The following is a 28,000-nucleotide window of genomic DNA, read 5'->3' as shown; positions in this document are numbered from 1 at the left end:
AAAGGAAACAAAATGGAACAAGATGTAGTACTATAATAACTCCTTTCACATATTAGCATCAGTAATTCACAAAATTACATTGCGAGCGAATTTCTCCTTCATCCCCAGTCAGAACTCCAATATTACCCATTTTTATCATTGAAACTCTAAAGTTGGCAAAGAAAGTATTCTGGTTACTGATGAAGCTGTTGACAATGGGAATAGTATCAGCACCAGGAGTGGAGAAAAGTTCTTGGTCACTCTGAAGCAAGCCATTTAGCTGCTGAAGATTGGAGTAGTATCTGTTGTCAAATTGATCAGGTGTGGTCAGGTCCAAACTGGTGAGGTTATTCTCAGTTGCATTCTGGGGGCATCTCGCACGCAATAGTTCTAAGTAAGTTGTGTTCAGAGTTGGACCAGGGTTTCCAGTGTTGTTGAAGTTGTATAATCGGTTAATGAATGTACTGCAACGAGCTCTTCCAAACGTATGACCACCTGTATATATGTCAAACATAGTTTGAAATTAGGCTTACTACATGTTGTGTAATTGTACATTTTTCTCTTTAGATCAGATAAACCTCTACATTGATCGATGCGCCTTGATTTTTGTAGAAGTCGAATGCAAAGAGCTTCTATATATAAAATTTAAGTACATAAGTTGATGCGAGAAGTTCAATTTATTTTACCTCTTCTTAAATTAATTCATAAGATGAAATCCATTGATGCACCTTAAATTAGTTTATATGAGAAGCTTAATTAATTCATTTTATCTTCTTATTTCATTTATTATAAATTTTTATGGTGAAATTTATCTATATATGCCTATATTAGTAAATATGAATTTGACTATATATGTATACCTGAGAGTGTAACTAAATCAAGGGTGTTGAGACCTTGAACAGCAAAGGCAGCTTTGAGTTTATCCAATGTGAAGAAGGGTGCTGGAAGATTTTGATTTGCAAGAGTTCGGTTTGCTGTTAAGCTATCCCTTCTTCCTAATGGAACTGTAAATTAATAGATAAATTGAACTACTTTAAGTGGATATCTTATAAAACAAACAAAATATTAATGGGGGATAATTTTAGCTAACATAAATTTAAAGTTATATGCCTGGAAGAAAAGTACAATTTATGTTTTGGGGATACCACCTCTTGTACGTGTAAGAACTTAACCAATAAGTTCACTAGTTTGCTTCACATTAGATTCCGATTGTACATGTAAAAGAAATACTAATTAAATTGATTTGATCCAATCTACTTGTAATGAAAATAGTAGATAAAACGAGGAATAGGAGAAGACAGGTAGGTGGGTGCATTGCCAACGAACAACTTAGTTTTAAAGATTTCATTCACCAAAATTTCAAACATACACAAGAGCCCACAATTTCCTTTGCCCGAGAGATTGATAACTTACTCGAGTATATTATTATTCTTATTTTTTAATGTTTTGAACTCACTCAAATACATTGTTTGTTTGTGTAGTGGTACAGGAGAATAGGCGATGAGGGGATGCATATTTATTTGAGAGATACAGGAACATAAATACTGTTTGATTATTTATTTATTATCATCGTCAAGGAGAAATTTTTTGTTTTAAGTTATTTTGAGCCAAGTTTTTGAACTATTATATTAAACCTTTTTTTTCTAGTTACATTTTTTAATTCACAAGCACACGTTATTTATTTACATTTATTTATTTATTTATTATTATTATTATTATTATTAATGACAATCATTAAGGAATCATTTCTCCTAATTATAATTTTTTATGTATAAGAATCAAAACTCAGACTTCACTTAGAGAGACCAAATTCAATACCATACAAAGGATTTGTTGGTCAAGCACATGCATATCTTGTGTTGACATATTGGTTTTCTTTTTTATCTCAAATTCTTCTCGTATGATTTTAGAGAAATTTCCACAAAGCCCTGTTAGGATATTTAAAGACTCGATCAAATTTAGGTTTAATTAAAGAGGTAAAACAGTTGACAACTGCTTTATCCAGACACATTGAATCTTAACCAGTGACCCGGTGCCATAAACTTCGTGCTTTGTAACTTGCAAGGTATGAATCATCCCACCTTTTTCATTCAGAACTCAAATGTTACGATCCCTTTACAAATACATAGGTGTACATTTACCGAGCATACTAAATTACCGTTTTGATCCTGATACATTAACATTAAATGTCCAATGAACAATATGTAACAATTATATGATCGATGAACAGAGTTTTAAATCTTTTCTGAAGCAACCCAGCCCCCGGGTCTCTTGAGAGGGGGGGAGAAAAGAACTCATACAAAGAAATCTGTCAAAAATAAAAAGCATTGGAAACTGGCATCCAGGTTAGTTGATCATCAATATGTCGTGCTTGGTGAAAGCATTAACTAGCTAATGATTATAGTTTGTGTTTCTTTTTCCCCTCTCCATGTCTTGACCTCCTAGGTGCCTCGTCCTCACTTTCACTATCATCATTCCTGAAGTTGTTCACAGCAGGATGATCATCTTGGTTCCCTTTGTATCCTTGTTGATACTGTGCGTCATCATCAGGTCCGCCACTTTGACTGAGCATGTCTTGACTCTTACCCTGCTCGGATCCTGAACCAAACCTATCATTCCGATCAGCAGTTCTTTGATCTCTTTTGGCAGCACGGTTTGCGTTCTGTGGTAGCGGTGGAGGTGGTGGAAACATTGGAGGCATATTAACTGGCCTACCACCTCTTGGTGGATTTGCACCTCCAACCCCCATCCCACCCATGAAAGGACCACGTCCAGGATTCATCATCATCCCAAACCCACCACTTGGAAACATCCCAGGTTGAGATGGTCGCCCACGAAACATCATGGCTGCTGGGGGACCTCCAAAATCACCAGAGAACCTAGGACCATATGGAGCAAAACCACGGGGTCCCACACCGAAAAGATCTGGCATACCAAAGCCATCAGGTCCAACAGGACCAACAGGCCCATACGATAACCCATCACCCATCATTACAGGGTTAAAGCCCTGCATTCCAGGCATGGGTCGGGCTCCACGCCCAAGAGGCATATGAGGCGGCCACATCATACCTCTTCCCCTACCTCTGCCTTGGCCAGCTGGCCCTACACCATGACTGAAGCTCTCCTCCTCTTCATCACTCTCTTCTTCTTCCTCTTCTTCATTGTCTTCAAATGGTACAATATCTGGATTTTCTCCTCCATTATCTGGATTCACTCCCTTGGCTTTCTCTTCTTCCCGTTTAGATTCGGCTGCAACCGAGATAGCCTGTAAAAACAAGAGAGCTGGGATTAATCCAATTCTTAAAACATCTCAGTTCAATACTGAAGGTTGACAGCTCAGACAACATGTGACTATTGTAACATCTTAGAACCAAGCTTAATGATGATATCTGTGTCTTTTCAGGGACTTTCAACTACATAAGTTTGTTGAGACCAACCAATAATCATGTATAAAATTTCTTAGCAAGAAAGTTCCATTTTATATCAAGTAAAACAATTACCATATCAATCCAGATTCCAGAGTCACTCAATTTCTCACAGTAACATAACAGAACAATTTGGTTTTTTCCCATTTGTACATCATGATTATTGCTTATCAGTTTTTATTCACAAAGCAAGATGATGACTCAAAGGAGAATATACCATAAGTTCACTATCTGGCTCAAGATAAAGCAAGGATGCCAGCTGCTCTCCAATAGAGGGCTCCAGCTCCTGACAATCTCTACTTATCTGCAATTGCATGCACAAGCACAATATTTAGTACTTGTCACGAACAAACTCTCCAACAAACTTAAGCTGTTAGGTGAAAGCTCATAAAGTGAATCAGAGGTGCAATTTGGTGAATAAACATAACAAAGAACAAGAAAAACAACCAATACATGTATAGCGATAAAATATGTGGGCACACACGGCTCAATGATTTAAAAATACATCCCATTTTCACAATACAGAACATGCAACATCTACACAAAAATAAAACTTCAAATAGCCTTGAGCAGCCATAAGACCTGTAAAAAATGGTTTTTCTTGGTCTTGTTATATATCATTACCACTTTTCTGTAATACAGCACCATAAAAATTTAACCTAAAGATTAATACCTAATTTTAGTTTCCACAATCAGCATACATCCAGTGTAGCAAGAAATAGACATTGTGTCTCATCATTAGGAAGGTGAATGATGTTGCTGACTGACAGCTGTGGCCAGATATAAATCAACCCTCATTTGTTAAATGCCAAGCAGTTAATAATGATATCCTACAATGGTCAAAAGTGACATAAGACTGCACCTATTTATATTAGAAAGAAAATTTTCTCTCTCATGGTAGCCTGCTCTAGTTCCCTTACAAAACTGTTTGGTAGATCTAGGATTCCCTAATAAGTGTTGATGCAGAATGGCTACTAAAAAGAACCAAGGTAGCAAATAAAAAATTTTAAACAAGAAAACAAGGTAAAATTCAAAGTATAGCTAAGGGAGAGGTGGACCAACTAACATTTTCACAAAGGATCACATCAACAGCCAGATGGATTCAATCCATGACATATTCAAGAAAGAAGTGATTTCAAAACACAATTTCTTTTATATAAAAACCACTCGAAAAAGAGTTGAGTACCAAGTCAAGAGTAAAGCAGGAAAACAACTATCAACGAGCTTTAATACCTTCACTGGTAAGTTCTCATTGTATGGATTCCTTAAATGGCGAGTTTTGTGGAATGACAGTTCACATAACTGCAAATAAGAAATGTTATTAGACAGATTATTTAATGTACAGAAGATTTCCTTATATCATTATGCAGTTTCAAATGCTAGTTCATGTATACAAATTTCTACCAGTAGCTGAAGCTAAGACACAAAACCATTAACAAAGGAAACTCTAGTAAACAATGAAAAAGAAAATTATATTATTGGTTAATTAGACAGCTCACGGCTGCTTAGGTGTAGTGAGTTATTTGAAATTTTGAGAAAGATTTCTTCTTTCTCCCTTCTCTTTAGCAACCCAAGAAAAATAAATAAGAAAATTGACTTCCACCAGAATAACCCCACCAAACTTCTTTTTCTTCACTTTGGGAGAAAGGTTGAACCTTACTTCTCAACTACTGAGCAATCCTAAAATCTCAAACCAACTAACTAATGGACAACCATTAATGATGTCCAATAATATTCACTGATAAAGGAAGGCAATGGATGATCAATTTGTAGCGAGAGAATGGTTAGGTATGGGATGCTTGATTTGATGGGAGGTTTGAACATTTGAAAGAGGAATGGAAGAGGAGAAATCTGAAAGCTCTTAGGACAATTAAATTGCAGCATCTGGATAGAGTATGAAAACAATGGGTGCTAGAAGACAGATAATTGAAGCAGCTTCTCAATTGAAAAGCTTCTTCAAGGATGTGACAGCAGTGAGCATCTTTAGAAAATTATTTTGAAATCAATGTTTAAACTAAGAGTGATGCTATATGTTACAAAATTATTCTCTACGAAAGTATGTACAAAACAATAGTTTTCTTTTCATTGGATAAACAGTTAAATAAAAAAGGAAAAAGTAAAGGAATTTTGACGGAACTCACAAAGTGCTTATAAAGCTTAGGCAATCCTCACCTTACAAGCCAACTTTATGGGGCTGAGTTACATTCTAAAAGCTCAAATTCTAAGATGGTATCAAAGCATATTCTAATAATTATTGTTGGGCCTATCAAGTCACCCATTATTGGGTCATTATCAGACCACTCGTATTAGTCAAGTCTTGCAAACTTCATACTCAAAATGTTCAATCATTAGTCTGAAGGGGTGTATTGGAAATCCCACATCAACTAATGATATGCCCAAAATAGTGTAAATAAGTGGGGGGCAACACCTCTTAAGTTAACTTTTGGGGTTGAGTTAGGCCCTAAGCACAAATTCTAAGAGTAATAATGTTTTAATCTTTTCCTATTTTCCTTAGTTGACTCCAATCCCTATAAGTTTAGGGATTATTCAAAATTCAAATAGTGTAAATATGAAATATTCATTTATTCTTTGCTAGGTTCCTACTTTCTAGTTTCCTTAATTTGTTGATTCAAATCCAATTAGGAATTGATTCTGTTATTGATCCCATTCTCATGTGTGTGTGTATTCAAATCATTCATCTTGCATCAATAAAAATATTCAGATTCAAGTAAGCTCTCGAATTCCATTCCAACATAGATGGCATTGCTCCACACAATCTAACATCTTGCACCCTTAACTTTAAAAAGAGTCATCAGGATTCTCCTCAAATTATACGGGCAACTGCTCACCATAAAGGACAAAGGGACTGTCCCAAATATTATAAACTGTATTGTAACTAAAAACACAAAAAGGTAATAAATTTCTCCAACGTTTGTAATTTTAGTTTTCCTTTAGCTATGGTCCTATTTAAGTCTGCTTCCAGGGTGTTTGGTTTCTCCTATGACACTATTACTATCCGTCAGATAAATAAACTCATGGAAGTTGTTGGGAGAGATTTCATACCTTCAACCATTTAACAGAGAAATTTCGTCCATAATGTGCAGTTCCATGAGCATATTTCCAATTCCCCCCAGCAACAGAACCACCAATTCTGGATGTCATCTTTGCACAACCCTGCCAAAACATAGATACCTTCAAGTTCAGGATCTTGGCCACAACCACAGCAAAGCCATCTAAGGGTTCTTTTTCATTTTATAATAAATAAAAAATGTTAAGTTCAGACAGGCAGCATTTGATTATGTTAATGAATTCAAGTAACCTAAAGGGTAAACATAATGCAGATTTGAAAATTATATGACTATACCTCTTGTGGAATTAAATTGTCAGCAGAAGACCAATTAAAAATCAATCAACAATACAAAATTAGTTGGGTTAATGCATTTCTTCATGCCTAAAATATCAAATTTAAACATCACAACAAAATCAAAGAAGAAGCATCAATTATCTCTCCGTTTCTCCCACTAATCCAGTACGATGAACTTATCCCAGGTATTTAAAGACAACGTTAGCAAGTTACTTTGCATTCTTATACAGGACTGTTATGAGAAGTTTCCATTAAAAAATAAACAAATGCATAGATAAATAAGAAAAACCATCTACACGAACATTGGGGTTGATTAAATGTCAAAAGAAACCTACAAACAAAAAATTGTTAGATAGAGGAAGAGCTGTGATTTTTATTGTTGGTTTGTAAGCTAAACAAAATACTCATGATTTATATAGAAAGTATTATAGGTCATAGCAGCTTCTAAAATCAATCATTGATCTACTTCTAGAAGTCTCCAAATCAAAAAGGCAATACTTTTTGTATATTGCATTGATAGCAGCAGAGAACTTGATGTGCCATTGAAAATTTAGAGATAAAAAGGCCAAAAACAGTGCACAATATGCAACATTAAACTACCTGTGATTGACATCAAATTTTTTAGGCTTCTAATCATTAAAAGCAGTACCAACAACACTTTCATGGATGTAACTTACATTAAGAGGCTGGATTGAAGATTTAAAACATGAGTGCCAGACAGGTAGCATGGTTCAATCACCATATTAAATAGGAAATCTTCTCAAGATTATTTTTTAGTTACTAACATTGACAAGGGATTTCTTAGCCAAGAATTGAGCCAGTAGTAAGTCTGTAAAGCTGAATATTTTCATTTCCACAGTCAATTGGATAGTGAAGAGATCTTGGCCTAAATCCATAAAATTTAGAACCTAGCCAAGTGGGGGGCTTGATACAAAACATACCTGGAAATGTCTAGTACGGTTGACTGAGAAAACTAATATCACATTTTCCACAGAGTCAAATGCTTCATTTAGTTTGGATTCATTGCTCCTTTGAGTTGCCCAAACTCCTTGTTGTACAGATAACTCCAAATTTTCACGATTGCAACTTTTAACAATAAAATACCTAATGTTTTGGTGGAGAAGTATATTAGAGCAATTCATACAGGTGAGAAAATAGAGATTCAACTGAAGCAATACTTTATAGGTTTGTTTAAATACTCAAAATTTGAACCCAAACACCTCATGGAAACTTCTCCATCTTTTAACTTCTGGACCAGTACATTTGTATTAATCTCATGTTTAGTAATGGGCACTTGATTAAAATCATGCAGCAGGTAATGCTAGTTTACACTCTAAAAACAGAGAACCAACACCAAAAATATTTATGTCAGTAATAGACACGACTCAATAAACAAGTAAAAAAACAGAGAGCTCTGACAAATTTTCCTTTCAACATGTCAAACCTTTTTATATATTAAAAAACTTCCTTCTCACCTTCAAGGTGTCACGACTAAAAATCTGGACAGTATTGAACTAAAATGAATGAAGTTCAGCTCCTTACAACAGAAAACTTCTCTGCAAACACAAAATCAACGGTAGAAAAAGCAACCTATCCAAAACTTTGCTGAAATCAGTCTGACTTTTGATGTCCAGTTCTTGACATGAGCAGAGATGTTTGAGTTCCCACATTGACTAGTAAAATAGGCAAAATAGTGTATATTAAGCCCAAACCCAAACCTGTTTGGTTCCCTATCCAATCCCTTTACCTCCTTGTGTCTTTGGGTCAACATGTTTTGTCCATAATCTTAGTCCTAGTCCTGATAAACTTTCTATTCGTTCTCACAAGTATGTCTTCCTTGGTTACTTAGTCTCAAAAGGGTTATAAATGTTATTCTCCTTCACTTGGTCATCACCTAGTCTCAACGAATGTTACCTTACTTAAGTCTATTCCTTTTCTCAGTTGCACCTTGGAGTCTGAGTATATTGCTGCCTTCCTTCCTCCTTCTATTGTTTCGGTCACCTATACCCAATGTTGTCAAAATCACGAGTAAACTCACTAACTCATTCAATACTACGAGTTTTGGTGGGTTGTCGTGCTAACTCACACAAGGGATCGTTACTTGTGCAGATCGTTTGTGGATTGCAAGCTTCCGCAAAAAATTGTTTGATTGTCGATCAGCTTTGAGTCTGGCAAAGCGAGCTTCTCTCTTGTCTAGCCAATCTAGACCCAGTGTTATCAATGGTGAAAAGCCGAAATTTCGCCATATCAACTTGCCATTGAGCCTTATGGCATCGCCATGGCAGGCCTCCCTTCACAAATAGCCTATGGCGGTTGGCAAAAAAATCCACCACGCCATTCCTTCCTGGTGGCGTCATGGCCTCTATTTAATAACAGTGTGTAGACCTAGTTCAAAAAAGAAAAAAATACATATCGGGTTCAAAGAAATCACAAAACAGACACTTGTGCTTTCCTCTTCAGCCTCTCCCTTCCTCTCTATTGTTTGCCCTCGACACTACCATCGCCATCAGTCGTCGTCGATGCCATCATTAGTTGTCATCCATGCTCACACCAACAGACTTGGCCTTTAATTTGTTGCGCATTGAGGTGCTTGGAGCTATTTGGACTTTAGTGCGCGTTGGGTGTTGGCTGGTGTGTGGCAGGTGTTTGGTGTGTGTTGTCCTATTGGCTCTTCTTCTATTTTAGCCTATTTCCTATGTTGTGTTCTTAATCTTTATGATTTATATTATGAGTTGAGTTATTTTATTTGTTACTTTTTATGTGTATATATGTGCATAAATATAATTTTTCATTTTAGAGAGGATCTTACGATGAGTTACAATCCCAGAGTAGTGACCTTTTTACACCCCCCCTCCCTTCTAATCTCGAGTTTGACAACATTGCCTATACCCCACCAGATATATTTATTGGGTCACCTAACCCGCAAGAGAATCCACCTCCGTTGGAAACACTTCTAACTCACCTTTAATCCCAACTTATTTGTCCCCTTCAGCCCTCTCACCACATGCACGGATTTAGTTTCAGTCATGTCTCTTGCTTTCTCTTCTTTTCAACATAGAACCAAAGAGAAAAATAGGAATACTAGGGCACACTCTTCCAAGCCAAGGCCACCTTCACAACCCCAAAAGTCTCAAATGCAACCCTCACTTTCTTACACCACAAGCCTTCACTACTATTAGGCCCATCTTTATGTTTTCTCTTGTTATATATAGATGGGTCAACGGCCCATCAATTTTTTTAAAGGTAATTAAAATTAGTAGCCTGCAAAGTTTTAACATTCAGCAGTGAAGAACTTGATGCTTAGCCTGTTTGGTTATCATATTTCTAAGATGAACTAGAAAATAGAATGAGTAGTTTGTAAAATTCATCCAATTAAGTTTAAATTGTTCAAAGTCAGTCAGTGGTAAAAGAAAATAGAAAATGAAAGAAATAAACTAAAGCATATGTGTGTAACCAGCCAACATTTTACAGCATGAAATGCATGTGTTGACTGTCAAGTAGCAGTAATACTGAAAGAAACTAGCAACATGAGGCAAATAATGGTATAATGTCCCAAACAAAAGATACATAAATATGTACCTCGCTTATAGTATTTATGTAACTGTAAGCATACTCAACAGATTTTACATAGCTCAATTGAAAAACACAGGACCCTGAACACACCTAGATATTCCTTGAGGTAAAGGGGTTGCAGTTCTATTTGCTTGATTAGGCTGGCCATTAGCAACATTTTGCATTTGGCTCTGGTTAACCTGCTGCTGGGACTGCTGAACTTGTTGCTGTGGCTGGGCATTTCCCGACTCTGCTGGTAATGGTTTTCCAGTCACCCCTTGGTTTGTAGAATTAGTTCCTTGAGGAAGCTGGGGTTTTTCAGCTTGTTGATTATAACTAGCACCTCTTTGTTGGAAAAATTTGTTGGATGAGTTATAATTGTAGGAAAATAAATGTTGGATCTTTTGAAGAACCTCTTCAACAGGAGGTGGAGGTCCAGGAGATTTTGCATGCCTATATCGACAATCAGGTCCATTAGGACAAAATCCCAACTTGTACCTGCAGATGCAAAAGTTTTAAAATTATAAGCATACAATTTGACAATCTTAACTTGAGTAAAGAAGTTAAAGTCAGACACTACAAAATAATCAGAATGAAAAAAATTTCTTTGATAAAAGAGGGGGGTTAATAACACAAATGAAACAACCAAAGAATAGCAAATCCTCCCAGACAACACCGAAAGGCAGAATAGAGGACTGCCCACATAATCCAAGCACAACAAACCAATAAATCCTTCCATGTAAAACTTCATTACTCGAACATAACAACGATGCCAAGAAGTAATTAGTAATGCTACATCAATAACAAATAAGGTAGAAACTTCTTTGAAAAAATTCATTTCCCAAAGTCCAAATATCACAAACACCCAACACAACTCCACAGAATCTCACCCTTCCTTCCCTCACAACCCCTGAATGAAGTCAGTCAAGTCACAATGCTTCTCCAACTATTATGGGCCAGTCAACACACCGCTCAGAAAACAAGCTTAAGTCATCATCCCAAACAAACAGTCCAGCAGCTAGAATGCAATGCATAATGAAAGTAGAAACTAGAATTAAAAATGTCTGTTCAAAGTTTAATCTCTTTGCACAATCACTACTTTTCAATACTCCATCAAACCTATAACAAAACATCACTCGATTCATCTAATCAAAAGTTACAAGTGTAGCAGTGTACATATATCAAGCAACATGTAAGTACGAACTCAACCAAAAAAAAACGAAAAGACTGAAAATCAATCATCAAAATCTAAACAGGGACAAACATATACATATATATACACACACTTACATGTTACACTCCTTGATGTCTTCATTGGTGTGTTTATAGACGCAATCCTGTTCTCGGCACTCTCCGTAGAGCCTGAAGAAGCGGCACACCGGCATCCTCGCCTTGTCGTACTGGTGCAGGAACCCGCACGCGTCGCCCTTCATGCACAGGCTGCGCAGCCAGTGCCGGCAAACCGTCTGCCGGAAGCTCCGCCGCCCCGGGACGTTGCCGCCGGCGGGGTCCGCCGTGGACGGGGCGGGGGCGGCGTGGCCTCCGTTGGACACGGCGGAAGCTGCCGCGGAGGAGTCGTGCTGGACGAGGGGGCCGGAGGGAACGGCGGCGGCGGCGGAGGAGGGAGCGGCGTCGAGGCCGCCCTCGAAATCGAAGCTGAGGACTCCCTCGGAATCCTCCATTGGGATTGGAAGCGGATTAGGGATTTGAAGGGGAAATATGAATATGGTGCATTCGGAGGGGAAGAATAAACGCAAATTGCAGAGACCAAACAGAAGGACTCGCTTGTTCGTGGTTTTGTAGGAGGCACTTGGGCTTTTCTTTTTCTATTGGTTTTTAGGTTTAAATATAAGACTTTAATTTTCACACGCAGTGAGCCAGTGTATTCGATCAAATCACTCATTTTAGATTTTACACTGTTGAAGAAACGGCATTTAGTCATGAGACTAATTTATTTATTTTTTACGTAAACATGTTTACGCTCAGAGAATGCAATCCTTATTAACAAGAACTCAGTTATATACAAATTGTGTTGTAGCTTAGGTACAATGTAATAAGTGTTTGTAATATATATTTTTGCACAATTTTTTTTAATAAATTTTAGTCAATAATAAATAATTTATTTTGCAACCACCATATATAAGATTTTACCTAATTTTTAAATATTTTATTAGATGTCAGCGGAAGTTAGACACATTTTTTAAAAAACGCATACATGTGGCATCAAATTAACAAGTTTGATTTTAACTATCGCGTAACCTTAAACAAATCTACTTTTTTTTTTAACAAAAACCTTTATTATTTGAAAGCAACACACTCTATTATATTCTTTAAACACATTCTTTAAGATAGATTAAAATTTATTAAAAATCACAATTTTTTTTTATTTCACTTCTCGTTTAACAAGTCTTTATTGATTTTATAGTTTCAATAAATCGTAACTAATAATGGAGTGTATTAAAAAAATATGTACTCCTCTTAATATTTTTATTTACTTTAATTGAAGAAAATGCCATATTATCAATTGAACCGTCAAAACTTCCCACAAAGGATGCACCAAATTGATATGCACGCCCAAAATTGCATTTTAGGTTCGTTATCTCTTTCGTCACATGTTTATCACAATGCATTGATGTTGTTTCATGGACAATATGCAGTATAATACGGTATCGGGCACAATAAAATCACTTGGTATTTAAATCTAATATTTCTGAAGCCATGGTTTTCAACCTGTAGATTGAGATAGTTTAATCCATGTAGTCGATCTTATCTAGTGGGTAGATAAGACTTTATTGTTGTTGTATTGTTGCACATTAGACTCAAGTAAATAAAACATCAAAGGATTCAAAGACTACGCCAAAAGTTTGAAGTGGAAAGATAAAATTGGCAAATATGTAATCCTCCAAAGACTGCAAGAAAGTCTTACTCTTAACCCATCATTACCATTCAGTAACACATTGCACATAGCATCTCAATAGCCTGTAAATTAGCACTAACATCTATTGCAATATAAGCAAATTCTATAACAAATGAATACTTCTTAATTATAAATGCATCAATTATGTCATATAAATTTAATAATAGCAAATTACATTGTACAATCTGAAATACAACCCAAGGTTTCACCAATCTATTCCCAAGTCTCTAGAAACAAAGAGTTTGTCAATGTATTGGATTAGAGGTGCGGAAGCAGTGACATAACTTTGCATGTGGTCTTTTGCCGATGCCTCTGAAGCAAAGATGCCAACAACAAATAAAAAAGATAAGAAAAATGAACATCATGATCACATTAACTTCAATTTTCGAGACAAATTTGAATAAAATAATCTGTCAAAATTTGAATAAAATAATCTGTCAATAACTTTCCCTTTTCCTATTCTTCTACACTGTCTTGATTTACCATTGAGAAAAGGGGGGGGGGGGGATAATAGTAAGAAACAATATGATTAAACATAATAGATTTGATATTCTCTCTCTATTATAACAGTGTGCAAAGGACACAGACAAGGAATTTTATATCATAGTGTTTTATGCTTCTACGAGCTGTTAAAGACATAGATTCAAATGTGGGATCTTAAAGAGGAAAAGCTATATCATCAAATATGGGTGGCAGATTAACATTACTATGCCCCAAACTTCAAGGTTAAACCAGAGATGCAACTGCTAACTTAGAAAAGTAAGGAAAAATGATAAGTATTAACCATTCCACATTCATCATAAATAGGTTTCACATAAATCATCTCTCTCCCTGTCTGCCACCCTGCTCAAGCTCTAGAACCAACTATACTTTCAAGTAATCTTTTTTCAGGATTTAAAGTTCAATAAAAGTGCAAGCAAACTTAATCCTAGACTTACCATCCTCATTGAGTTTCTTCAGAAGCTGTTCCTTTGTAGGAAGGGCATACATTCCCGCAGAAACAGCCTTCCTGATCGCCCAGCCATGGTGAGGTGCAAACACCTGTTCGTAAGCTTTGGAAGCTGGATCCCTAAGGGAATTACCCCTGCCAAAAAGACATACAGTAACTAAGCTCATTTACTATCAGATCTAACACCATATATTTCTTACACATAGGTGTATTTGCTGTGCAGATCGCTTAATATAAGAAACAAACCTTTGTTAATTTTAATATTTATCAATAATGCAACCCACCTCAGCACAATAAGGCTGGAGACATAAACAATAATAAACAGGAGAATATTCTCCAGTTTTCAATTTTCTACTAATTTTTCTGTTTCATGAAACTGATCAGAAGATTGAACCTAAGCCAATTGGTTGATGAGTACTGGAGTAGGCTTACATTTACTGGTCACTAGTTGCTAGTTATAAAGGTAACAAAGAAGGGAAGATAATTGGAGCAGTCACCAACCATAACAGATTGTTCCTATTTTTATTTTTTTTTTATGGAATGAACATTGACAATGATAAGGTATGAAGAACAACCACAAATGAACATATTGTTCGACTAGATTTGTTTTAAGGGAAAAACACATAGGCTATAATAACAATAAAGCAGTATGCCAACAAGCTAGTAGCTAAATTGGCACCAACACCAGCCTTTAAGATCAAGTTGTGATGAAGTTGAAGGTTCGACTCACCACTAGGCAGGCCCCTTACTTTCCTCCCCTATCCCATTATTCGCAAACACAAACTAAACAAGTAACTAAAAATAAGTAGTAAAGGTGGAATTCTTATTCCTTATGGCTTCTTTCGTATAAATCAAATGGGGAAGACCTCAATTGTCACTCTCCCTTTTCCCATGGATGAAAGGCAGAAGCCATCCCTTCGGTTTCATACTTCGATTGCACTCTATCTCCATTTTCCAGTCTTTGGCAAGGTTTATCCTCATAGAAAGTTGTGCCTGCATGTTTGGCAAATCATTTTCCCAGTTCGGTTGAACATGATTTTCTTCCAATCTAAGGTTGAGTCCAAAGTTACTCCTCTCTTGCTTTTTCGTTGAACGTAGAAAATTCAAAACATAAATCAAGTTACATTAAACATACTTTTTAACTAAACTTAAGTTTACAAAGTTGAGTTCAATGAAACTCAAACTCCACTTTTTCAACTGTAATCCAAACACACACTTAGAGGTCTCAACAACCACAATTGCAACCACATGCACAATTTTCGATAATATCAACAATCACAATTCAAAACCTTGCTCTTTGGTATCTTAGTTAAATTATTCATATCATAATGTACCAACATTTTAGATAAAAAGAATATACTTAGCACAAAGCAAAATGTAAATCAGTAAGTGATGCACATACTCTGTAACTAGAATCTGCTCAAAGAGCACTCTGACCATGTCAAGTCCGCGCTTCACTCTGAGCAGATTCCGCGTATGGCTACCTCCTTTCCTAACAGTGTTAGCTTGCACATCCAGCTCAATCAGAGACTGCAGATTCTGAATAGACTTGGACGCCTCTGCCAGATCATGAACCTACCATCATCACCACATCAACCACGATCCATTTTCAAAATCATCATATTCATAAACAAACGGCACAAACTGAAAACAAGTATAAATCAAGGATTCTCAGTAGTATTTCTACCACTGAATTATAAAAGCTCAAAGGATTAGAATACCTTGGCGACGTAATCCATTTCGGCGAACTTGAAGGCGACGCCCAAGCAACCGAAGAGAGGGGAGACGAGAGAGCAGGCATGAGAGAAGGGAGCAACCTTGACCTCTGTTTCTGCGCTCTGAGAATCGGTGAAAACGTTTGCAAGGTCATTGAATGCGTCTGCGATCTTTCGCAGAGTTTTGTCACCGTTCCCCTCTGTCATCGAGAACGATCTTTCTTTCGCACTCTTCCTCTACGCTACTCCTTCTTCGGGAAGCATCTTTGGTTGCGTTTACAAGGGAATAATAATAACAAGGGTAAAGATGAGACTTAGGTCGGTGAAAATTAAATTTTAGTTTTTGTATTTTTAAGGTTAATTAAAAACTTATATTGTCATTGTAATTTCTTTTTTTTTTTTAAGTATAAAAAATAGTCATAGTTTATCCTTTTAAATATAAAGAATGAGTCAAAGTTTATACTTTTATGTTAGTTTCAAACTTAGGACCTATTTGGAATGGTAGTGAGTTTTTTATTTTTAGTTTTTAAATGTAATTTTTAAAATAAAATGTATTTGACAAAAATAGAATTAAAATAATTTTTAAATCATTTTTTAAACATATTCACACTCATTTTCAAAACTAAGAAAAAAGGTTTGTAAATTTGGTTTAGTTTTAAAAAAATACAATTTTTTACATTTGATAATTGCACATTTTATTGTTCTTACCATATCACTACAATCATCGTTGTAGTGTCCTTATCATTGTCACCATGTCACTGATACCATCATTATTGATTGTTAATACCGATCTTGTTATTGTCACTATTATCACTATCATCACCATGGTCGATGTCACTGATATTATTACTATAACTACCACCAATATTATCTCTATCATCACCACCACCAACACTATCGATACCATCACTATCATTATCTTTATCGTCATTGTTAATGTAATCATCATTAGTGTTTTTACTGTCGTCGTTGCTGACACCACATCTATCACCGTTATCATCACCCAAACAAAATCACTCTTAAAATAATTTTAATAGAATATAAAACTTTCAAAAATGAATTTATTTTGAAATTAATCATATATTTAAAACTTGGTTTTGAATTTTTTGAAACTAAAACTAAAAATTGGTTTGTTATTTTTAAAATTCACCTAAAAATCACCCCAAACAGAGTATTAGTTTTTCATGTTTAGCATGCATTTTAAAAAACTAAAGAATGTTTTCTGAAAATATTTTTTAATCAATTTCTCACAAAAACTTTTTCATCGAAGAGGTGAAAATCTTAATTTTCTAAATTTAATTTTTCTTTTACTACAATTTAAACGTTATGTTATTCTTTATTAAATTATATAATGTGATAAAAAATTAAAATATTAAGTAAAAATAGACATAATTCTTTGATTTTTAAAAAATTTATCTAAAAATTCTTAATATCCAATCATATAAATTTTATTCTTAATTTTTAGAAATCATGATTTTCGGCTATGAAAAAATTTATTCCAATCAAATACTTTCAAACATTATTATTGTTTTGCATTTACAATAATTCATTTTAACAATGATAATTAAACATGACCACAATGTGATTCAGTATAAACAATTTATTTATTATGAAACATTTTGATAAACATAAATGTAGGAATTTGTATTTGATAACGGTATAAATGTGTTATGAAAGTGGTGTTCTAAAACACCTATGGTTGTTATTCTTCTAGAACATCAAACGCGCGCTTATTTCATAATCAAGATATCATATTTTTTAAATGTCTATTATGTAATACATCCAAAAATGATTATTTTTAAAACACCTTAAAATAGGTATTGGTCTTCTGAAATACATATTTCTTAACCAAAATATGATACTTCCATAATGCTTATTCTTTAATACATTAAGAAATAATCATGGAAGAAATATTCTGAAACACCTTATGGATAGGTTTTGTTTTTTCAGAACATCTATTTTGTAACCAAAACATCACACTTTCGAAGTACTCATTCTGTAATATATTCAAACGAAATACTCGTTCTCTAATATATTAAAAAAAATGAAACATATAATTCAGAAGAAACAATGGGTTGTATGCGTGACTTGGGCCATGGAATGAAAAAACAACTCAAATTCAACCTCAGAAGATTGAGAATAAGTCTATTTAACATCTATAATAACATCTAAAGAATAAAATAATGGGCTTACAATTTCAATATCATATAAAACTTAATTATTTTTTTACGTGACATTGTATAAAGTATATGTTAATTTTATCAATGATTAATCTATATCATCTAATTAAAATAACCATTCCAACTAAGTATTTTCCATTAATATTATTCATTAAACATATCCTGTAATGAAAAATTTTAAATTCCTAGAATTAAAGTTTCAAAGTGGATAAAATTCATACCTTAAATTCATAAATTTTAAATGGTCAAATTTAAAATTTTTTACTCTCTAAATGTTATATATTCTAAAGACATTAAATACTTTATTTTTTTAGTTAATATTTTCTTTATGAAGTATTAAGAGAATTTACAGGAAGATCAGTAACTATTGATAACAAAAAAATGTTATTAAGAAACACTAAAAGACAAAAATTAATAAATACTTTCAGACTAAGTTTTATATAAAAGGAAATAAAAAGACAAAATGATGGTAAATGATATGAACATATATTTGACGAAAAAGTATAAAAGATATGTATCAAGACTATATCGGAAATTATCTTAAATTTTTGTTCTAAAATGGTATCACACTTAAGTAACATTGCTTGAAGACTGACCATTCAATCAGATCGATTCTTCGATACTAACTTGTTTTGTTTTTGTGGATTAATTACATCAAGACCAAAAGACAACCAGAAGCCTCTAGGGAAACAAACTAGAGCCCTATCAGATAAAATAAAATCTAGGACAAAATCAAACAAATGGTAATCTTCCTCCTTCATCAGAGAATTCTTAGCCATTGGCCTCTCTAGGAATATGATTCCACACAATATGACTTGTATTAGAGTGAATCGTATGAGTGCCTTGGATTATGATAAAACAAGGGTGCTGCACACTGCAACCGTAAGTTCATTTACCATATTCAGTAGTCAATTAGCGTCCAATCTCTGAAATCATGCAAGCATCATTGACACAAACATGCATGCATATTAAAGACAGTTTAACATAATTCAGAATTGATCTCCTCACCGGGCATGGCAAGAGGATGATATTAAACCACCAAACACATCACCTATTCCCATCACTATAAATATATCTCCATCGCTACCTTTACTAGGTATGCTTGATTATTCTACATTATAAATATCATTATTATGCCAAACTAGCAACAAAATTTGTGCAAATGCACCCCCACAACACCCACAATGACCCTTTCAACATTTATAGGCTCCACCGACCAAAACAGTTCATGTGACACTTGCAAACCCACCATGCATGTACTATGATGCATCCAAACTGTGCAAAAGAAGGGTTTATTTATTTAATTATTTAAGTTTTTTAATTAAGGTAAACCTTTAATTATTTAAGTTAAATGTAAATAGTTTTAATAAAATTAATTTCGTATTATTGAATATAATTAGATGTTGAAATTAATGTCAGTCGTAAATTTACAATTAAGACATGTACTTTTTTAAGTAAAAAGATATGAATATTGGTTTTTTTAACGACACAATAAATAAGAACTGAGGTATTTGTTATTTTTGTACTGCTTGCCCCGTACCAAATGGTGGTCCTGTACGAAAAATCTAGTGAAAAATCTTTTCGTAAATTTCAAGCATTCATTTTTTTTCTTTGCATAACAGCATACTCAATTTTAACGTGGTGCTTAGTGACCACTTGATTTCAGCATACTACTACTAGAGCCTTCTTTTGGGATACAAGCCCTACACAAAACGTCAATACTAGTGTCATGCGCACGTATTAATATTTAATCGTGCTACGATATTCATGCTTTCAAGTCTACAACTAAAAAAGTTTCTAATGACTTTCTACAGTGACCCAATAATTTTAGGTATTTTGATATTGTTAGTTTTTTAGCTGATCGAATTATATGTTATTTTCTCATTAATTATTTTTTATTTTTTAAATTAGCATTTGATTATTATTTTTAAAATTTTAAAATTACAATTCTTTTAAATTAGACAAATATGATTAAAAATAGTTTTAAAAGTCTGAACTCTAAAACTTTTTAGTTACTTTCAACACTTTTCATAAAAAATTCTTTTGGAATCTAGGGTCTAATTTTTTTTTTTATTGTTTCTTAAGCATAGATTTTATAAAAAGTATTAAAAGTAACTACAATAATTTTAGGATTCAGACTTTTAGAGTTATCTTTAATCAAATTTTCTAATTTTAAAATTTTAAAAAATAATAATCACAAACTAATTTGAAAAAACAAAAAAATAATATAAAATTTAATTGGTTAAAAAATTAAAAATATCAAAACCTCCCAAATTATTGAGTCATAATAGAAACTCTAATCTTTAAATTGGTATAATAATTATTAATGGTGAAGTGAAACGGCTTCATTTCATTTCAAACTTTGATTTGAATTCTACTTCTGATTCTTCTCAAATATATGTAATTATAATTATTTGCAAATGATCAAAAACATCTATGAAATGTGCCAATTTCCAGAATTAGTGTTCTGCATTCAGTCACAATACTATTTAACTATCAGATGATGATGTTCTTACCGAACAGTACAATTCTCACAAATCAAGCACAGCTCTAACATTAAACCAAAAATCATGCCATGGCAATAACCATATACACAAATCACTATCATTACATAAAAATGTAATATATACCCCCAAAAAAACTAAAGAAAAATAAAAAAAATAAATATAATGTAGGTAGTAATAGTAATAGTAGTAATTAAGGATTCGGCTCTGCACAGCTCAGTCTCTCAATTTGCCTTAATTTGGTCCCAAGCGGCAGCTACCCCAACACCACAAACTTAAAATAAAAAAGAAAAACTGGCATAAAAATTCAACCCCACAATGAAAAATCTAACTTTGGATTTCTTCCCTCTAATCTCCCTTGTCTGTTTCTGGTTTTAACTACTGGAGGACAAAGTGGACAAGGTAGTGGCAGAGGAAGTTCTGCTGGGTGAGGGTGAGGCATTATTGTTCTTCAACACCACCGTTGCTAAAATGCTTGTTTTTCTTCTCTCTTGCTCCTTAATTAACTCTCCCCCAAACAACTCTAACTTGTCCATGTTGGTGTTCTCCGCCACCTTCTTCCCCCTGAACAAAATGGACTCAACGTTCTTCTGGGCCAACATCTCCTCCGACATGGCAAACAAATCCGACGCCGTTTTGCAGGACTTGGCCTCTGTGCTCTTGTTTGCCATGATCCCGTTTGACTGAATCCGCACATAATTGCTCGTCCGACACTCACCAAATGCCATCGATACGGCTTGATCCACCTGCATTATTTTATTTTCATTCCCATTAGACTCAATATCAATACCAATCATTAAAGTATACAAACTCATACAATTTCTTTTTTATTGTAAAATATATCGCATGGGTTTGTTAGGTAGTTAACAAATTTACTCACACCCTAACTACCACCAAGTCTATTTTAATAAAATCAGTATTGTAGCATATATTTTTTTATAGCATTATTGATACAGAATATCATCAATAAAAGTCTATATTAATTTTCTATCAAAAAATTTGATTGATAGTTAAAACCTTACTTGTGGTAATAGAGTAGCATATAATGTTATTTTTAAATATTAATATTTATTTTAAAAACAAATTATGTATAATGTATTGTAATGTGTAATGCATAGTATAATTAAAAAAAAAATACAAAAACCTCAAATTATGCATTTTAATTTATAAAATGAGAATGCAGATAAAAGATGAAAATAATTAAATTTGGTAATTCTTGGTTTCTTACCATATCGGAAGCTCCTTCGCCGGCGATCCTTACGAAGCCAGAGGAGGACTTAACGGCGTTAAAGTCTGACTCTCCGTTACCGAGGGAGAGTACGAGGAGGTCGGAAACGCCGTTACAGAACGGGAACTCATGTTTGTTATTGAGCACGTGCGTGATGGCGGCAGCCGTTGGATTGTTCATGGCGACGCCTCCGTCGACGGCCATGATCCTGGTCCTGCCGTCGACGGACCGCATCTCTGTGGGGGCAGAGGATGGGTCCGCTGACGTGGCGGCGCACACATCGCGCATCTTGAAATCGTAGCCGTCCACTTCAAGCGCGTCGGCGCGCGAGAAAACGAACGGCGCGCGCGTGACGAGGTCGTAGCAGGGGATCAGCACGGGCTTCACCGTGTCCTTCAGCGTGCACTCCCCGAACGTCTTGCGGAAGAGCTTCTCCGCCTTTGCCGCAGGCCGGAGCACTCGCCGGAGGAGCCCCGCCCGCCGCGAAATCCTGCGGCGGTTGTCGGTGAGGAACCGCAGCGCCCCCTCGGCGCTGCACAGCGGCCTTCCGTCCTTGCCGCGAGTGAAAAGCAGCGCGGCGAGGACGCCACCGACCCCGGAGCCGGCGGCGGCGTCGAAGAAATCGGCGACGCGCGCGTTCGCGTCGCCTGACTTGCGGCGGAGGCAGGCCTCGAGGTGCGCGAGGGACTTCGCGGCGAGGATGCCGTCAGTGGCGCCGGCGCCGTCAATGCAGAGGATGCGGACCTTGCCGGCGGCGTGTTTCGCCGGTTTCGCGTCTCTCGGCGGAAAATTAATCGAATTGGTGCGATTTTCGGTGTCGCCGTAGCCGAAGAGGAAATTGTTCTCGAGAATGGAGAAGATTTCGTAGGTGAGCTTGTCGACTTCGAAGTTAGAGTCAATCATGTTGAGGTTCATTGGAGATGCGGACATTGTTGCCATTTTCTGCAATTCGAGGGAAGCTTTTTTGTTTTTGCTTTAGAGAGAGAGAGAAAGCGAAAGGTTTTGAAGGGGATTTTGTGTTTGTGTGTTGTGTTGTTGAGGAATTGTGATGACGAAGAAAGGAGTGGAAGAGTGGGTTTATATAGTGAGGAAAGAGAGTGATCCAAGAACATTCCTATGGTGGGCGATTAATCGCCACGCGATTTGTGTTTTTCTTTTTCTTTTTCTTCTGAATTTAATATTGGGAAGGAGTGAGGGAGGGAATTGTTTTTGAGATGGATGAAACTGATGGGACTTAAAAAGTTACAGTAAAAGTATTTTTTATTCACCAAAAATTTCATGTTTGTTTTAAGCATTATTGTTATTTTTATTCACCAAAAAAAGTTTTTTTTTTATTAAATATTTTTTAAAGTAATTTTTTAATATTCGAAAACTCTTTAAATTATTGAATATGTGAAGAATTATTTATATAATTTTATCATTTCGAAAACTGCTTTTTTTAAGGCAAATTTGTTATTGGATGACATTTTGCATGTTGCATGAACTATTTACCCATTGTTTAGATGGTTTCGGTATTACTTTTTAACCTGAATTAGAGTGTCACTTCTGTAGCATCAGTGTTTTTCCGCATTTGAAAATTCAACTGCTTGATTTCCAATCATAAAAACAGATTTTATACGTTAAGTTTTATAATGCGAAATGTAAGTTTAAAAAAATTCGACCGTTTGATTTAAAACTGCATATACGATTTTGCAGTTCATTTTAAATTGTAGGTGATCTTGAATCCTTGACACTTGGGTAAATTATATTAATTTTCAACACAAATTTATATCATGCAAATTACCACTACCGAAAAAAAGATATTATGCTAATTACCAACACTCTAATTCTAGTTAAAGAAGACAAAAAAAAAAACACTTAAGTAGCTGAATTCCCTCTTAATATTGTGGAATTTTGGGGTGTTAAGGAGTGATGGAGGGAATTGTATTTGAGATGGGTGAAACTGATGGTACTTAAAATAAAATGAAAACAAAAGCGAGGCGTTGAAAAGAAAGTAAAATTACGAGACCACAAACAAAGTTGCGATTCAACGACTTTATAGTATGAATTTAAAATTTTGTTGGTGGGTAGAGTCTTTCTCTTTCGTTAGTCTCTCCTTCTTCTTTCTTCTTTTTGTGTGTTGCACCCTTTTCTTCCGTGCTGTTGCTTTATTCAGATTATAAAATTTAAAACTTAGTGGGGGGAATGTCATGGAGTTACGGAACTCTGTTCTTCTTATTCTAATGTTTGATAACTATCGTGTTGTGTTTATCATTATTTAAATGAAAGTGTTTTGGCACACTAGGTTTTTAAAAATATCATTATAAATAATACTACTATTTTGTAGGTGTTTATGAATTATGACCATTTGTTGAATTTGATCTAATTACTCTTAATAAAGATATAGTGTAATTAGTTTCTTTTGATAAAAAAAAACGATTTTGAGAAGTTTTTATGAATAACTGTGGAATGAGATTAATTTTCATATACTAACAATCAAATAAAATTCTCTTTAGATAATCATTAAATAATTATACTTTATGTGACCATTTATGCTTAGACTTATTAATTTAGACACAGGTAGGATGGTTTATATAATCTCTTCCACAAGTACTTATAAGTAAAGAAAATAAGAAGGAAAAATTATTAAGTTTTTTCATAAATTAAAATAAATGTATACACTTAAACTTTTATAGAAATAATTTCATTTTTTTTTCAAAAGTTAAGGTGCATAAATTAATTTAATTTATGAAGTTCAATGTATTCTTTTTCTTCTCTTATAGGTATCTATAATAAAAGGCTACCCAAATTGAACCATAACATTATATCATTTTAAAAATACTGTATTTGGTGGTGAAGTAATGCCAAAGAAATGGAAAGAGGGGGCATGGTAGTTGGTAGCATGGAGATAGGAGGGAGCGACAAAAATGAGTCCATTTAATATATACACAATAGGGTGTAGAAATAAATAAATTAAAAATGATGTATCTTAATTGAATTTATTTCCATGTAAAAATGGAAAAAATATATAATCAATTTCACAACTTATAATAGATTTTACATCAATTCCTAATCATCAACTACATAATATGTATGAGCTACTAGCTCGCATCCACTTTTATCATATATCACTAGATGAACTCAAAATTCTAAAGTCACTTGTTTTGACCTAATTTCTATAATCCCTTCATAACATAAAAGCACATCAACTACATTAATTTCATTATTATTTAAGATTGACCCATCTCTATTTAGGAGTGACAAAACAAGACAACTTGGCCCACCATCAATTTGTCTAGAGTGGGGTGGGATCAGCTGGCTATCAATGGAAAGTGAGTTAAAAAATACAACCTGCCTCAAGGGATGAAAATAAGTTAGACTGTTTGATAAAGATCATAGCCTAATTTACATAAGGTCTAGACCAAGCAAAAAATTTTCATAAAATAAGTTAGGAAAAGGCTTTTATTGAAACCTATTCAGTTAAACAGGTCAAACCCTTTGTCATTCCAAAAGTCTTCTAAGTATAAAAGATTGACCTATTTTAAAAAAAACATAAATAAATATTCATTGTTATTATATTAAATTTTTTATAATACATTAAAATCTTACATTTAATTCTCTTCTTAAATGTTAAGCATGTTGATCTATGTAAAGAGTCAATTTATAAATTTTATTTAATTTTATTAAAAATAAATTAATATCTTATTTAAATGGCTTATTAACGCAAAATATATTTTAAAATAAATTATTATGAATGTTAAATTAAACCTTAAAATATGTTTATATCATATAAGTAAATTAGATTCAATTCTTATAAAACTTGACATGCATATTTTTACTTCTGTCTTGATATTAAAAATTAAAAATTGTCATAAATTAGGCCCTTAAACAGGTTTGACGGCCAAACTAGTAGGTCTATCTCAAGCCCTAAAATAGGTCTTTGACATGCAAACAAGTCATACTTAGACCATGTATACTTTTAATTAAGGTCAAATCCACGCCTAGTAAAGCCTAGCTCGACTCAACTTATTTTCACTCCTATATGTCTCGTTTAGAGGTGGGTTGTGTAACTCATCAAAAGATAAAAAGGTGGATTCGTGGGTCATGAAATGACAAGTTGGTGGATTGACTCGTCAAAATTTCCCTAAAAATATTAAATAAAAGAAATATATATAAAACATTAAAAATATATAAATTTGTTCTCCTTTAACCCATTACTCATTTTATTGAGAGTTATAAGATTAGTTTGGTAGTTGAAAGGAGAAGGGGTGAGAGAAAGATGGTGAGTTTGAATTTCTTTCACTAATAAAAATTAATAAACTAATAATTATTATAAATAATCTATTTGTAGTTGTCTATATCTTTCATTATATTTTATAATCTTTTCTTATTTATATTTATCTTTTTTAAATTCCCCAATTATCTTTTGAACATATAAATAGGTTACTTTTATTGGAAAATATATACACAATTCTCATTATCTCTAAACTCTTGTATTATATTTTTATTTACTTTTCTTTTTACTTTTCCGCTTCAAGTTATATGTTATTTAACGCGTTATTAACATAATTGTTTTTCTTTCATGGGTCATCAACAATTGGTATTGCAACTTGCAAGGGAAAGTCATGTAAGAAAATCAATTGAAAAAAATTGTTCTATTAAATTCATTATCAAGGTTGGATTTTTCGTTTCTCTAGTTTTGTTATTCATACTATGAGTTCGGTAGAATATTTGTGTTTTATTTATGTAATTGTGAATTTAACCATTTAAGAGTCTTGAAAACTCTATCATAGAAGGAAATTCTTAGAATATTTTTCTCACCCGACGCGAGAAAATAATGCAAAAGTGAAAATAAAAGAATAATTTTTCTCACTCGAAAAGAAAAAAATAATACCATAATGATTGAGGCATATGAATTTTATTATAATTTAATATTGCACAAGAGAAAATCATTATTTTGAATTCACATTTCAAGATAAGACTTTTTTGACCTCCTCAATCATATTATTTATAATTATGATATGTATAGTTATATTTTTCACACAAATGTAAAATTTATTTATACATAATGTACCTTGAAGACACTATCAAATAAAGAAATTCTAAAAATATTTTTGTAAAAAGTTTTGAAGATCTTACCAAAGAACAAATTTTGAAGATTTTTTTTCTCTCACCGAAAGTGGGAAAACAATACAAACAAAAGGGGAGAATTTTTCATTCTTAAAAGATGAGAATAAAAAATTAATTCTTTCTCATCGGAAGTGAGAAAGTAGTAAAGAAAAAAAAATTATTTTTGAAGAACGAAAATAAAAAAGACTGATTCTTTTTCACCAAAAGTAAAAAATAATACAAAAAGAATAATTTTTATTCTTGAAGAACGAGAATTGTCACCCTATCTCTATCTTTCATAAATCAAATATCACTATCAATAAAAAAAATATGATAATATTCATATATCATCTAGTTTTAAATTTACTCTATTCTTATTTAATCCCATGCCATTAACCTATTTCTTGCTTCTCTATTTTGATATATTCATATATCATCTAGTTCTTTTCCTTGTACCAAACGAAGCTGTTAGAGATTATAGACAGATTTGAGTAAAAAACAAAACAAAAAAACAAAATTCATTCATTAATGTAAGGGATAAGTACTAATGTTTTCGCAATTAGTCATGCTCACACGTGTGTATGTAGACATATTTTGGACACTCTAGCCACCAGGTCCCTTGCGGCGGCTACTAGCCCAAGGTAGTACCGCCACTGTGTTCCTTGGTTCATCGTTTCTACGTTTTCCTTTCTTGGATTGTTTCAACTTTCAAGTTTCAAGTCTCTAATCTTCAAAAGCAAAAAAAAAATAAAAAATTTCAAGTCTCTAGCTGCTGCTATCATCTTTGATGTGGTTGATCTCCAATTGAAAAACGCGACTACCGATGCAGCCAATTAAATTTAGGCTGTTATGCATATAATTTTTATTTTTCACTGGAATAATCCCAAACCATTCAAGCGTGAAAATATTAGCAAGTTCTGTTTAATGGTGAAGAATTCTGAGTAATATTTTACTTAAGATTTTAAATAATGTCATTGTATTTAAAAAATATTGGCCCAAAAAGTTATCAACGCTGCTTTTGACGTCGAGTTTTAAATGCATTAGGTCCTTCTTCGCAACCAAACATGAACGTACAAAAGCCAATTGTTGGTTATGAAAT

The 28,000-nt window shown here is 33.8% G+C and overlaps 4 protein-coding genes across 4 annotated transcripts; all 4 read right to left on the bottom strand.

Annotated features, from left to right (window-relative positions):
• Positions 1 to 58: 58 nt before the first annotated feature.
• Positions 59 to 2,156, bottom strand: LOC114388170 (peroxidase 54-like). The gene is made up of 3 exons (XM_028348503.1): positions 2,138 to 2,156; positions 840 to 983; positions 59 to 474 (listed from the first exon to the last, which is right to left on the bottom strand). The coding sequence occupies exons 1-3, from the start codon at positions 2,154 to 2,156 to the stop codon at positions 59 to 61; spliced, it is 579 nt and encodes a 192-aa protein (XP_028204304.1).
• LOC114387963 (30-kDa cleavage and polyadenylation specificity factor 30-like) lies at positions 2,034 to 12,163 on the bottom strand. Its single transcript, XM_028348267.1, has 7 exons — positions 11,611 to 12,163; positions 10,432 to 10,818; positions 7,710 to 7,872; positions 6,468 to 6,578; positions 4,638 to 4,706; positions 3,622 to 3,708; positions 2,034 to 3,244 (listed from the first exon to the last, which is right to left on the bottom strand). The coding sequence occupies exons 1-7, from the start codon at positions 12,000 to 12,002 to the stop codon at positions 2,378 to 2,380; spliced, it is 2,076 nt and encodes a 691-aa protein (XP_028204068.1). The 5' UTR covers positions 12,003 to 12,163; the 3' UTR covers positions 2,034 to 2,377.
• Positions 12,164 to 13,242: 1,079 nt separating this feature from the next.
• LOC114386322 (accelerated cell death 11-like) lies at positions 13,243 to 16,185 on the bottom strand. Its single transcript, XM_028346295.1, has 4 exons — positions 15,908 to 16,185; positions 15,589 to 15,761; positions 14,176 to 14,321; positions 13,243 to 13,549 (listed from the first exon to the last, which is right to left on the bottom strand). Exons 1-4 carry the CDS (start codon positions 16,106 to 16,108, stop codon positions 13,443 to 13,445), a joined length of 627 nt encoding a protein of 208 aa, XP_028202096.1. The 5' UTR covers positions 16,109 to 16,185; the 3' UTR covers positions 13,243 to 13,442.
• Positions 16,186 to 20,609: 4,424 nt separating this feature from the next.
• Positions 20,610 to 22,872, bottom strand: LOC114386762 (patatin-like protein 7). Its single transcript, XM_028346804.1, has 2 exons — positions 21,814 to 22,872; positions 20,610 to 21,331 (listed from the first exon to the last, which is right to left on the bottom strand). Exons 1-2 carry the CDS (start codon positions 22,750 to 22,752, stop codon positions 20,960 to 20,962), a joined length of 1,311 nt encoding a protein of 436 aa, XP_028202605.1. The 5' UTR covers positions 22,753 to 22,872; the 3' UTR covers positions 20,610 to 20,959.
• Between the last annotated feature and the right edge of the window lie 5,128 nt (positions 22,873 to 28,000).

Source organism: Glycine soja, chromosome 15 (assembly GCF_004193775.1).
Source record: "Glycine soja cultivar W05 chromosome 15, ASM419377v2, whole genome shotgun sequence".
NCBI lineage: Eukaryota > Viridiplantae > Streptophyta > Magnoliopsida > Fabales > Fabaceae > Glycine > Glycine soja.
This window is presented reverse-complemented; position numbering and strand designations above follow the sequence as displayed.